The sequence below is a fragment of the Ixodes scapularis genome, unplaced genomic scaffold (assembly GCF_016920785.2).
Source record: "Ixodes scapularis isolate PalLabHiFi unplaced genomic scaffold, ASM1692078v2 PGA_scaffold5__190_contigs__length_132052651, whole genome shotgun sequence".
NCBI classification, from domain to species: Eukaryota; Metazoa; Arthropoda; class Arachnida; order Ixodida; family Ixodidae; genus Ixodes; species Ixodes scapularis.
This window is the reverse complement of record NW_024609880.1, coordinates 56,177,715-56,191,572: the sequence shown is the minus strand read 5'-3', so window position 1 is coordinate 56,191,572 and position 13,858 is coordinate 56,177,715. Positions and strand designations below refer to the sequence as shown.

Sequence of the window (13,858 nt, the reverse complement as noted above, 5' to 3'; positions counted from 1 at the left end):
GGGCTGCCCGTTGTCTCCCGTTCTCTACATGCTATATACATCCGGCATGGAGAGGGCACTGGAACAAACTGGCGTTGGGTTTACTTTGCAACACAAGCAACACGGAGGTGTAATAGTACAACGACTTCCCGGGCTGGCTTTCGCAGACGATATTGTTCTGATGGCCGACAGTGTACCAGGTATAAGGTTACTGTTGTTTGCGTGTGAAGTGGCAGCGGATTGACTCCAGCTTCAATTTAATGCCAGCAAGTCGGCTGTTGTACAGTTCTCAGGACAGTGCGAAGGCCTTGGGTCCCTTACCATCCAGAGCAATGTGCTTCCAGTTAACACGAAGTAGAAATACCTTGGTGCGACACTCACCAGTTCAGAGGACTATCTGGCTGAACGCTACACAAATCTCAAGGCGTCAGCATTGCGAAAGCGAAATGTACTCCGTCGAAGAAGCCTTTGGAGCACCAATCGGTACGCCATCACCAGGGAGCTTTGGAAAGCAGTGGCAGTGCCTGGATTAACTTTCGCCAATGCCGTCACCTGCGCCCCAGCGAGATTCGTGGATACGTAGAACGCCGCCAAAGGGAGATCGGAAGGCAGGCGCTGGGTTGTCACGGACGAGTGGCAAATGAACTGATTCAGAGAGATCTCGGCTCGTCTACTTTCGAGACGCGGGAGGAGGCCAGCAGTAAGATGGAATATTACGCACGACTGCGACATAAGGATGGAGATTTGCTGGGTAAAGCGGCCCTAGAGCGGCGCGATTTCTGCCGTCGCTGCGCTCTGGCCAGCACCAGCGGTTGAGCGGCACGAGCGCCGCGACGGCAGAAATCGCGCGGCCAAAGTCGCTGCATGTGAAACACGCTTAAGACGGGTATTCGCGTATACCAACCTACAAAACGTACACACAAGATGGAGGCGACGTGTCATCCGTCTTGGTACGAAGTATGGTGCTTTCGCTATGGTCGCCGAGCCTACGTCTAAGAAAGACTGAGTCACCCAGGTGCGATCGCAAATTAAGACCATAGAGGCCCAACGATGGAAGGAAGAGATGCAAAGACACACGAGCATGCACCTCTGCGCATCATTTAAAAACGAAATCGCCCCCATCACTTTTTATGGGCATACACTGGGCAGCAGACTCCTCATCGAGGTACGAGGTGGGGCCTTGCGCACCTGCCTTTACCGACGGAAGTACGACGCCAACGTGACGGACACGCGCTGCAGTGCATGTGCTGATGCGGAAGAAACAGTTCCACATTTGCTTCTCGAATGTCCGGCACTTGCGCGTGCACCAAAAGTGGTCACAAGCATCGACCAGGCTTTCGAGTTTACATAAGGACAGAATTGCCTCACGTGTTCCAAACAGAGGCTTGAGGCTTGGTGGTCTATTCACGAGTGAACTAGTGGGATGGAACCACTCCTTTTCTAAAACTATTTCTTTTCTTGGGGGGGGGGGGGGGGGGGGGGGGGTGCGTGTCGATTTAGACTTGTTTCAAAGAGAATGTGCCACAAAATACATACATACATATATACATACCAAACAAATAAAGGGGGGAATAAAGTTGCATTCGCTGGACGCGATATTTAAAGGCGATGTTTAGAGCGCATGCTCAGGACGAGCTCACATTAATAGTCAGCTAAGACCGGCCATCTTGATGGTGCGGAATGTGCACGTTGCATAAGAACGGCGGAAGCTCGCCGTCAGTAGGTGCTCAGCAGCCGCGCAGACAGCTATGGCCGCCAGTAAATAGTCACTATACAGTGTATATAGTATACGCTAGCATACAGTAGAAAGGTATATACCAGAGTAACAAGTCTCTACTATTGGCGACGTGAGCGATCGAAAGCGTCGCTGTGGTCGGCCCACCACGATTGGCCGAATCCTAACTATGACGTCAGCAAAGGGTGTCTCATCGACGGAAATAAGAGGAATGTTAAAACTTCAATTTTGACGGTGTTGGCAGTGTTGCTTTGAGAGCGCTATGATTTCAGGCTTCCACCATGCCCATTACAAACCCCATCGAACTTGTTGTTCATAAGGTAATGACGTCACGAAAGGTAACCGATCGAGGGCGCCACCAAAACATCTCGGCGCTAATACGGGGTGTAAGCCTAGTTTGCTCCTTGTGCACATCATGCGTTTGTCTAACCCTAAATGCTCCCAAGTGCGTTTGTTCGCCTCTCGACCTCGACAAAAAATGGCGCGATCTTGGCTGCATCGTCATCGCGCGTTCTCAACATGTTCTTCGTGTTACCCCTTGATTGGCGTGCCCCTTCTCGCGTTCCGACGCTCCAAAGACGAATTTCAGAACGCTTGCTCGCCATATAGGCGGTTTTCACCGGACGCCATATTTGAGGGGACTGCACACAGCGCATGCTTGGGACGAGTTCTTATGCAAGGCCTCCCAAAGAGAAAATCTTGATGGTACGGGTGCAATGTGCGGAAGCAGCAGCCAGCTCAGCTATGGCCGGCAGTGAATACCACATAGAGTGTAATGTGCAGAGTAAACATGACTCAAGGCTCCAATTCGTTCGCCATATTTGGCTGTTTTCTATTTGCTGCTTTTGTTTCCTCTCAGGCCTTGGCAGTGCTACAGCAGAGACGGAACCTCAAGGCTTCGCCTTATCTAAAAATTCTAAATCCCCGATGAAAAGATGTTTGCTGAAATGAAAGAAATATTTGCATTTGTTCTACATCAAAATGTCTGTCTCCCAGAAGAAGCGCTACACCATAGAATCACACACATGTTCATTCTTCATTCCGCGGCGTTGCTGGCACGACTGTCAGCCACTTGAGCACCGATGCCAAGAGTATGGTTCCATCAGCACCCACTGATCTCAATGACAATTGCTGGATCGCGCTTGCCGCTCCCGCAAGTGAAGCCACCGGACTTCACTCGCTTGGGATACGATTTGCCGTTTTTGCTAGCCTTTGCTGCGGTTTTCCAGCGTGCTGTAGACACGTTTTCTACTCGTTCGTCGTCATTCGCCGAAGAAGTTTTTTGAGACTCTGTGTATTGTTGAGACTTGCCGTTGTGAACACGTGGAAAATTTTACGAAAGTGCAGTGTCGCAGGAAAAAGGCACAACGCGTCGAAAGGAAGGGCTGGCGGCGTGTTCAAAGCGTCCTTGGCACGCCGAAGTGCCGTGTCTCTGTGCCTTCGCGCGCTTGGATACCGACCAAGAACCGACGCCGTGTGAATGTGTTCAGCGAGTGCAATGTGCGTGAAGCCGTATCAAAAGGTACAACTCGTCGAAAACGTGTCGCCGGTGTCGCGGCGTGATCAAAGCTTCCTTGGCACGCCGAGTGATGCATCTTTGTGCCTTCGCACGCTTGGATACCGGTCAAGAATTGACGCCGCGCCAAAGTTCTGAACGTGTGTCGCGCGTAGATGCCTTTAGATCATTTATATATATCGGCCACGGAGTTCTAGATCGTCCAGCTGTTCCGGTGAGTTGCTATCAATAAAAGGGGGAGATCTGTACGTGTTCTTATCTACTATATTAACCATGTCTATGTCCCAAATCTACTCTAATAGATTCCGTGGGAGCACGAATAGGGCAACGTTGTGAAGCCAGGGGGTTTTCGAAAGCAAAAGTACAAGACGGCGAGAATGAAAATCTTTGAAGCGCGGCCGATATGGTCGTGTGCAATCTGTTGACCAATTACAATTAGGCGAGCCGCGCTCAAACGTCAAGTGCAATTAAGTAGGTTGATAATAAGCCAGCACTGATCAGTGATGAGGAGCTGTTGTGCACGGTATTGTGTAAATCGTCTAAGGACGAAAAAAAGGCGTACCTTCCCCCATCTTCCGTCGCTAGTGGACGCTGGATTAAGCTCGTTCCTAAACCGCGAGGGGAAAAGACGCTAATCCAGAGGCACGAACAGCTTCACGCACATTGCACTCGCTAAACACATACACACGGCGTCGGTTCTTGGTCGGTATCCAAGCGCGCGAAGGCACAGAGACACGGCACTTCGGCGTGCCAAGGATGCTTTGAACACGCCGCCAGCCCTTCCTTTCGACGCGTTGTGCCTTTTTCCTGCGACACTGCACTTTCGTAAAATTTTCCACGTGTTCACAACGGAAAGTCTCAACAATACACAGAGTCTTCAAAAAACTTCTTCGGCGAATGACGACGAACGAGTAGAAAACGTGTCTACAGCACGCTGGAAAACCGCAGCAAAGGCTAGCAAAAACGGCAAATCGTATCCCAAGCGAGTGAAGTCCGGTGGCTTCACTTCCGCTGCAGCGAACAAGCGGGGAAGCGCGATCCAGCAATTGTCATAGAGATCAGTGTCAGCCACTGATCTCAATGACAATTGCTGGATCGCGCTTGCCGCTCCCGCAAGTGAAGCCACCGGGCCTCACTCGCTTGGGATACGATTTGCCGTTTTTGCTAGCCTTTGCTGCGGTTTTCCAGCGTGCTGACGACACGTTTTCTACTCGTTCGTCGTCATTCGCCGAAGAAGTTTTTTGAAGACTCTGTGTATTGTTGAGACTTGCCGTTGTGAACACGTGGAAAAGTTTACGAAAGTGCAGTATCGCAGGAAAAAGGCACAACGCGTCGAAAGGAAGGGCTGGCGGCGTGTTCAAAGCATCCTTGGCACGCCGAAGTGCCGTGTCTCTGTGCCTTCGCGCGCTTGGATACCGACCAAGAACCGACGCCGTGTGAATGTGTTTAGCGAGTGCAATGTGCGTGAAGCCGTGTCAAAAGGTACAACTCGTCGAAAGCGTGTCGCCGGTGTCGCGGCGTGATCAAAGCTTCCTTGGCACGCCGAGTGTAGCATCTTTGTGCCTTCGCACGCTTGGATACCGGTCAAGAATTGACGCCGCCCCAAAGTTCTGAACGTGTGTCGCGCGTAGATGCCTTTAGATCATTTATGTATATCGGCCACGGAGTTCTGGATCGTCCAGCTGTTCCGGTGAGTTGCTATCAATAAAAGGGGGAGATCTGTACGTGTTCTTATGTACTATATTAACCATGGCTATGTCCCAAATCTACTCTAATAGATTCCGTGGGAGCACGAATAGGGCAACGTTGTGGAGCCAGGGGGGTTTTCGAAAGCAAAAGTACAAGACGACGAGAATGAAAATCTTTGAAGCGCGGCCGATATGGTCGTGTGCAATCTGTTGACCAATTACAATTAGGCGAGCCGCGCTCAAACGTCAAGTGCAATTAAGTGGGTTGATAATAAGCCAGCACTGATCAGTGATGAGGAGCTGTTGTGCACGGTATTGTGGAAATCGTCTAAGGACGAAAAAAAGACGTACCTTCTCCCCATCTTCCGTCGCTAGTGGACGCTGGATTAAGCTCGTTCCTAAACCGCGAGAGGAAAAGACGCTGATCCAGAGGCACGAACAGCTTCACGCACATTGCACTCGCTGAACACATACACACGGCGTCGGTTCTTGGTCGGTATCCAAGCGTGCGAAGGCACAGAGACACGGCACTTCGGCGTGCCAATGACGCGTTGAACACGCCGCCAGCCCTTCCTTTCGACGCGTTGTGCCTTTTTCCTGCGACACTGCACTTTCGTAAAATTTTCCACGTGTTCACAACGGCAAGTCTCAACAATACACAGAGTCTTCAAAAAACTTATTCGGCGAATGATGACGAACGAGTAGAAAACGTGTCGTCAGCACGCTGGAAAACCGCAGCAAAGGCTAGCAAAAACGGCAAATCGTATCCCAAGCGAGTGAAGCCCGGTGGCTTCACTTGCGCTGCAGCGAACAAGCGGGGAAGCGCGATCCAGCAATTGTCATAGAGATCAGTGGTGTCAGCACCCTTGGAGACCTCGGGGGCTTTTCTTTTTCTTTTACGAACTCACACTGACGTGCCAGTCTGACTTAGAAGGTAGCACACTGTAAGAGAGATCTCGAGGCACAGTTTCGTTCTCATCTTCGTCGTCTTCAGAGATAGATGTCACAGAAACTGAAGGACTGTCACGACATTGACCAGCGCACGGTTGTGTTCTTCCTTAGCGGTATTAGAATATTCTTCAGATCCATAACCTAGGGAAGGGAAAAGAAAACAACAAGAACAGAAAATATTAATAGAAATGAGCTTATAAATAATAAAGTAAAATACCCCTACCTCACTGCAACACATGGGAAGACAAAGATCTTGGTGCGTTTTATCTTGATTTAATGACTTCCCGCGTATTATTTCTGTTTAAGGAACAGCGTGAGCACCGGTATGCAAGATGAAGTTTCCCATCTCTGTGCAATTTATTAACACTCAGCAACAAAACTTTATATTAACTTTTTTCAACAGGGAAAGTGGAAAACCGACACACGTGAAGTACTCTTGGATAGTTTCTCTCCCCATTCTTTTATTAAACTTTTTTTTTCTTTTCTTATAACCAACCTTGAACCGTTGTCACACTGCTCATGCATCATACAAAAGACGGTCTCAAACAAGTTACCGCAATATCCGTGGTACAAATGCTGCGTGCCAAGTTTCCTCCTTAAACTCGTTGCCATGCGGCATTCGAAGCATAGATCTCGCGGTGACTCGCGTTCAAATATGTACGCAGACTGTCTTTTGTAGGATGTACAAGCACTGTGACCCCGGATTTCTTCAGCACAGTAAACAAAACATTTCTGAAAGCTAATGGAATAGCATGACAGAAAAAAAAAAATACAGGAGGACACTCAAGACTGTTTTCGTGTAGAAAGGCGCCGGAGAGAAGAATGGTGAAGGAAACGAAGGAGAGCGCTGAAGAACTGAGAGAGAAAGAAGGGAGTAAAGAAGAGTCGACCTCCATTTTGACGCAACGCTGTCGGCGCGGAGCAATGTTGAGGCTATGCGTCGTCTGCCACGGGCTTATTTCTTTTTCGCCTGAATAAAAGTTTGCGTTCAAACGTGGAAAAACTTTATCCATTAGCTTTTTAAGCCACCGAAGAATAACACTATATCATTTTCTTTCCAGGGCCTGTCAAAAAAAAGGAAAGAACCGAAATTCGGAATGTCAATCCCATGCATTTCGCCGGGCGAATGAATGAAAATGGCGGCCCTCCCCGCTCAGCTGGGAGGAGCCGGAACTTCAAGCGCATGCGCTCACGCCTCTGGCTCTGCGCCGCGGGCTAATTGGCTCACTCGGTAAGGAACGCTATGGTGGCCAAGCTCTCCTCATATACGGCTCTGTGCCCCGCGAGAGAAATGTTTTCGAGTAATGTTTGTACAACTATTAAAGTTTAGGACGACGTATAGGACGATGTCCTAGAGATCGACGACGCCACGTACGGCGTCTAAAACGACCTCAAGGACGACATAGAGGATGACATCAAGAACGGCGTCTGGGGACGACGTCGAGGATGACAGTCCTAGAAAACGATGTCAAGAACGACGTCTAGGACGACATCTAGAATGACCTAAAGGACGACGTCTAAGACGACGTCGAAAACGACGCCTAGGGGACGACGTGACGACGCCTAGAGGAGGACACTTAAGGATGCTGCTGCGTATTTGCGTGGGCGGCCACGTTTGTCTGCGGAAGCCGCCGTAGATGTAGACGCTGCTGCCGATGTCGAGGCCGTAAATGTAGACGGAATCGCCTCACAGTGCATTGCACGAAGCGCACAACGAGCACGGATGAACAGCGTCGTCCTTGCGTATACGATTGAGCGGCACCTGCCGCTCAATCATATTTTTAAAGCTTTATACGTCGCCTTTTCGCTGAATGGGACAAGTAAGGGCTTTCGCCTTAATATTTTACAACCATCTACGATCGAAAGCACACCATTGTTGAATATTTTAGACTGACAAGAACAGTCCGTAACTTGATAAAGAGGTCCGTCATAAAGAGTGCTCAGAACAAAAAACTTACCTTGTTGCTGTGATGCCACCGATACTGCCTTCTCGAGAGTTGATAGAAGCCATCCAGTTCGACCTTGGCCGGCCTCTTATCTAAGCCTAGCACACGCACGGACATAATGGCCACCTGGTCGAACGTAGACTGAAACAGTTTTTTGTACTGAAAGCATGCGATGGTCAGCGTGTTCTGCAAAAAAGATGACATTTTGCTCTTCTTTTCTTTTTCAGGGAAAGGCCCGCTTTAGACCAACACCTCGTGTACAAGCAAGCCCGCGTCTCCCCAAACAAGTGCTAGGCACTGCGCGTGAGCAGAAACGAGATTCGAAAGTGCGCACGCGCTGCACGGAGATTAGCACCACCTCAGCGATATGACGTCAGAGCTGTGGCATAGAGGAAGGTGCTCGTGCTACTGGTTGATCGGAGCAATGAAGAGCTATGATCGCACATCTTGTGACATCTGAAGTAATCTAATGGCTGCAGTATATTCAACTTTTACACACAAGAGCACCACCAATCTGCGCTCTGCTTTGCACGCGTTGGGGATAATTTTTGCTGATTTCTTTATATATATATAAAACAGGAGCCAACACAATTCCACCTTTTACCATTAATCGGGAAATGCAGCGGCATCTTCTGGTGTCTGTTGGCATTCTACGATTCCGACTGACCCACTCGGAAAGTGTGATAGATGGTGCCGTAACCACGTTCCTGCGTCTTTTCCTATCAAATAAACGTTTTCTGCGTTTGCCGCTTTGTGCCATTTTATCTGCAAGATGTGTAAGGTCCCTCAGCATGCTCCAGCATTAGTATACTATCGCGGTCAAATAAATTGGTGTTAGCAGTAATCAATAAGTAAGCTAATTGCAATCAGTAATCAATAAGTAAGCTAATTGCAATGATGGCAACATATCATAAGGCGATTTCACAAAAAAAAAAAAAAGCTATTTTGTATAATAATATTGTTAAGTCAGAGCTCAGAAGCTGAGCAGAGGTGTACTTACGTTCGCTGCCTTGAATGTCAAGTAAATGTATTCTCCCAGCGTTTGGGCATCTGAAAAAATTTATTGCCGACAAATTAACTCCACACATATTTCACAATAGACAATCTCCAGAAGTTGCAGTTCAAAAACGCAGACCAAATAATAAAAAAAAGCTACTTCTATATAGAAATAGTTTTTGTCTTTTTTTACAGTCATATTATTTACATTTTGACGGTCATATTATTTATAGTACTTTATCCACGCTGTAGAATATTTTACAGGCAATGAATTAAGCGTAGCGAGTGCAACAGAAGGTTCATCTAAAATATGAAAAAAGTACCATGACGAAGGACCTGGTGGAAGCGAATCAACGTTTGATAGTTTGTCCAATTATAACGGTAAATTACAAATGCAAAACACGCTATTTTTTTTTTGGCAGTTAGTGATAAAAAGGCAATGCTCGCCGAATGTCGCTACGCAAATACCTCTTTTAAACGTTGTCGTCACTTAAATTTATAACAAAGACATCCTACAACTCAGTATCTTCCAAATTGCATGCAAGATATTTTTCAATTATTTTCATAGCATTACATATTACCCAGCCCAAAGTCGAACCATCCTATGCTACAATAATGCAGCAAAACAAAAGGTGCACACTGCTGCCATCATGTAATATGTACCAATTTCTGACCATACAACTTCCTGTGAAAATATGCCTTCACATGAATTCCAAGAGTTTCATTCTATTTAATTTTAAAACAGCTGTTTCTGGCACCCCTGAAGCTTCTTAAATGTGCCAAAGCAATGATTGTACTCAGGAACGTTCTGACACGATCCAAAAGCATCGAGAGTCCTAGGTAAATTAAAATCTCTGACCTCTCATTTCACCGTCGTCCCAGTACAGGTCGCCGTGAGCCTCTCCAGAGCTGTTCAGTGCAACGATCAGTTTCATCGGATTCTTGCGACTGTAGGGGAATTTACGAAAAGTTGTCAATTGATGCGATATCATGCAGGTACATTCACACTCGAGGAGCATAGTGTCGTGGATCATTAATTTCCTAGACTTTGACGGTACAGAGCTACATGCACAGGCAGGTATGTGCCAACAGAAGTAACCTTCAATTTATGCTTTGTTTTATTCCCATCGGTTAACATTATCAATATAATCACATGAAATGTTAGTCCTGCATTTCTTTATATAACGGGGTTCTCACCAACGCAGGTTTTGTGTGGCTTCGGCATCACAAGTTTCGGTGGCTGAACATCACGGTGAAACACACCGATGTCACCAATGACAGCTCTAATCATGAAGTGTCAATACACAAAGAATGTGACCGACGAGCTGTGATAGTAGCTCTTTAGATCTGGCCACCTCAACTTGGCTTTACAGTCATTTTGTGTTATGGCGCTTGCACAAAATGGTGGACTGGCCACTTTATTTTCTGGTCAACAGACTCCCTGCCATGATTCCTGGACCCGGGAGGAGCCCTCGAAAGATTACCAAACTCTACTAGTATGGACAACCCCGAGGGGGCTTAGTAGCCACACTTTGCCTTTAAATTTATCTGAAGCATGGAGAGAAAGTGGTAAAAATTCTATGAAGAGCTATGATGTGTTTAACCCCAGACTGGGGCAGAAGGAGGAAAAAAAACTTTGGCAGGCATAACATCCTTCTGCCCCATTCTCCGGTTAAGTACATCGTGGAAAACTTCCACCAGCTCGCCTGCGCACTAACTGTATTTTGTTTCGAAAGAGCTTTATTTATGGGGTCATTTTGAAAGAAAAGCATTTTTCACAGCAATGCTCACGCGCCAGTCCCTATGATAGCGCCACACACAAGCTAGCAAGGTAGGATATAAACATAATATCAGCTTAAGGAATGCAGACCAGGGCTGACTTTATTCCCAAATTGTTTTTGTTGTATTTATTCCCAATTCTATGCCTCTTTCGTGATTCTCGGCGTCCGACAAACTGCGAAATTACAGCTTCTCAGCGGTCGAAGCTGGAAGCACCCCATTTTGTTCCGTTTCTCTGTGAAAAGAGTCAGAAAGTTCGAGAATGAAGCGTGGCCTCACTTCCCGTGCTTTAGTGAATAAATGAGCACTTTATTGGGTCTCTCGCTGCACCACGTAACGCGTAGAAAGAGAAAAAAACTAACGTGGTCAAAGCATGACTGAATTTTCTTCATCATGCTCTGGAAAACTTGAACCTAGTGCCCCTAGAATATCCAGTATCCCTCGACTGATATGAAGGGTGCATCAGGCTTACCTGACATTGGTGGTGTTCCCGTGTGCCTGCGTGGGGAACACGTATCCGCTCCTCAGGTGCAAGTTGCACGGACGTTCGGGGTCAGAAATCGGGGAATACACGGTAAGCCATTGTCCCTTGTCAGCTTGAGAAAATTGGCGGCCCTGAAATGAACACATATTTCGCAGTTTCGAGAACACAACTCTTGCTTTCGGCCCAGGAATTGGCCTGTAGGCGCTCTACGGTAGATCTGCCCAAATTAACTTTTAGGGGCGAAGCTCCTTAGGGTCTAGCCTTGTCCGTCCGGCGTCCGTGCTCACATCGATCTTGCTGGTGCTCGTGCTCGTGAGCACGAGCACGTGTACTCACGCGCCCGTGTAGGTCAAAACAATGATGAAAAAAAAATTTTTTTTGAGCAGTCGACACTCGACAGGATTCCAACCTGTGCGGGGAGACCCCAATGGATTTCTAGTCCATCGCCTTAACCACTCGGCCACGACTGCGGGACGAGTAGGGGGCTCTGAGATGTGGTAGTAACTCAAGAACTGGGGATGTCATGAATGAGGCGTTGCATATGTAGCCGCTCAACGTCTATACAGGAGAGGGCGCTGCGATCAAATGCGTATATAATCGCGTTAAACTTTGCATGCATCGGCTCAACGTTTATAGACGAGAGAGCGCTGCGGTCAAATGCGTATATAACCACGTTCCATACCACACATTCTCTTTCTGGCATGGATGAAAACGAACGAAAGGCTCGGCATGCTGCGGCTCAGCGTCTGCGCAGACAAGCACCACCAGAGCTTCGCCCCAATCAACATCGTTCACCACGTGGAGATGCGTTCATGTTTCTCAAGGCGATCACAAGAGTAAAGTGAACTCCACCTCGCGTGACTGATCACACGTTGACGGCTATTTAGGTTTTGCACAATTTCTCTGGGCGGGGAAGGGGGGGGGGGGGGGTGTTCTTTGTGAAAACGTTTGCGATAATCTAAAAGGAACTAAACAAACTTTGCATGGTACGTGAATGAGGGACGAAATAGAGTTTGAGAGGAATAACTTATAAACTCTACAGCCCGCGATAAGCTGTTCGCGCGAACATCGGCGCTTCGCATTTTACTTCGAAGGGGGGACTGGAGGGCATACAAGATTTCCGCTTACGTAAGTTGGTTAAAAAAAAAAAAAAAAAACTCTTCACCATATTAATAGTTTTTTTTTTTTTTTTTTTTTTTTTGTGGCAACCCATCATTTATAAAGGAGACGAGCTCGTTCACGCCAACAGCGTCACGCTGTGCACTTGGGACTTCGGCGCACGTGAACACTAAAGCCGGGATCACGTTGCTTTATACATCATATAAAATACCATTTGTATTCACGGATTCAAACGCGAGTCACCGCGGCATCCGCACGCTTCGAATACCGCATAGCAAAGGGTTCGAGGAGAACACTTGGCACGCAGCATTCGAACCACGGCTATTGCAGTGGCTCGAGTTTTCAAACTATCTTTTTGTCTGATGTATGTGCAGTGTGACCCCGGCTTAAATCGCACTAACTGCTCATACGTCACACACACAAAAAAGAAAATACGGCGCTCGCTGCAGACATAATGACGTGTCTGTTTGAAGTATGGTTGCTTGATTCACACAGACGTGTATGACTTCGAACATGACTGCAGGTAGTTTTTAGATGGCCAATGAGACAGGACTGTCGTGTGTGACAGTTCTTTCACACATGACAGGACTGTGTGAATGTGACAAGAGACAAACACGGCACAGACTGTCAGCAGACGGGTTTTTGTGAATGTCATATTACCAGTGTGACCGTGGATCAAAGAATCCAGTTAAAACTGACATAAAGGACACCGCTTATTGGAACAAAAATATTACAACAATAGCTATTGCATCAACACCAGATTTTTCTTTTCGGTTTCCGAAGAAAACTTGTTAACAAGCGTTATTACTGCTGAAGATGCATCCTCTCTATACTTACTATACCTTACTATCCCTAGAGATAGCCCACCTAAACTCCAAAGCAAATCGGGTAAAAATAAGGAGCAAACTAACTTTCGGTGTGCGATCAAAAAACGAGTAAACAAAAAGCTAGTTTTAGATTTTGTGTTCTGCGAAACTTCCGATTGCAGCGAGGGGCGATGAACCAAGCACAACTGTCCTTCCCAGTCAGCAATGTTTGCTTAGCTCCCTCCCGTCCTTCTAAGTAACGCCATTTCTGCCGATGTCGCCATTGGCCAGGGCCCTGCTATTACTAGAAGTGGGCTATATTTTGGTGTATTTGAGAAAAAAATAGCAGATGGCGCTAAAAATAAAGGTGGGTTATCTTTTGGGAGTGGGGAATCGGTCGGGATATTACGGAAACCTAAATCAGAATAATCATTCAATTAAATTGGCACTAGCCTTTCTGAATGCTCGTTATTTGAAAGAGCGAATTCGTAAGTACTTGGCGAGCAATCGAAACAAACCGGTGCACGGTGTCACCGTGTTCTCCGTTTCACCTTAGGATTGACCGACGCGGGGCTACAAATCATCCCAGCCAATCCCGAGCTGCGAACGTGTCACGTGACTCCGCACCTCGTGCGTCGATGCGCCCCTCTAGAGGTCACGTGACACCAGACTTGTACGTAACGCGTTACAAGTAATTGATTACTTGTAATCAATTACAGTTAAGTGTAATTTTGTAACGCTTCAATTACATTTGTCAAGCTGTAACGCTCGGAGTAATTCAATTACTTTTTTTCTGTAATCAATTACAAAATCAATTACACAATTACCAATTACATTTTTCATTCCACAATTTTTTTTT

At 47.1% G+C, this 13,858-nt stretch overlaps 2 protein-coding genes across 3 annotated transcripts in view; one reads left to right on the top strand and one right to left on the bottom strand.

Annotated features, from left to right (window-relative positions):
- Window positions 1-13,858, top strand: part of LOC115313047 (UPF0764 protein C16orf89) — a 370,567-nt gene that overhangs the window by 187,278 nt on the left and 169,431 nt on the right. The gene's annotated exons all lie outside the window — the stretch shown is intronic.
- LOC8052376 (maltase-glucoamylase, intestinal) overlaps window positions 5,782-13,858 on the bottom strand; it is a 79,952-nt gene continuing 71,875 nt past the window's right edge. For both annotated transcript variants that reach the window (XM_029981396.4, XM_042294022.1), the window contains 5 exons: window positions 11,063-11,205; window positions 9,671-9,759; window positions 8,816-8,865; window positions 7,828-8,001; window positions 5,782-6,010 (listed from right to left, as the gene is read on the bottom strand). In XM_029981396.4, the coding sequence (XP_029837256.2) occupies window positions 5,942-6,010; window positions 7,828-8,001; window positions 8,816-8,865; window positions 9,671-9,759; window positions 11,063-11,205 (525 nt within the window). In that variant the 3' untranslated portion in view covers window positions 5,782-5,941. The remainder of the gene's footprint in view (window positions 6,011-7,827; window positions 8,002-8,815; window positions 8,866-9,670; window positions 9,760-11,062; window positions 11,206-13,858) is intronic.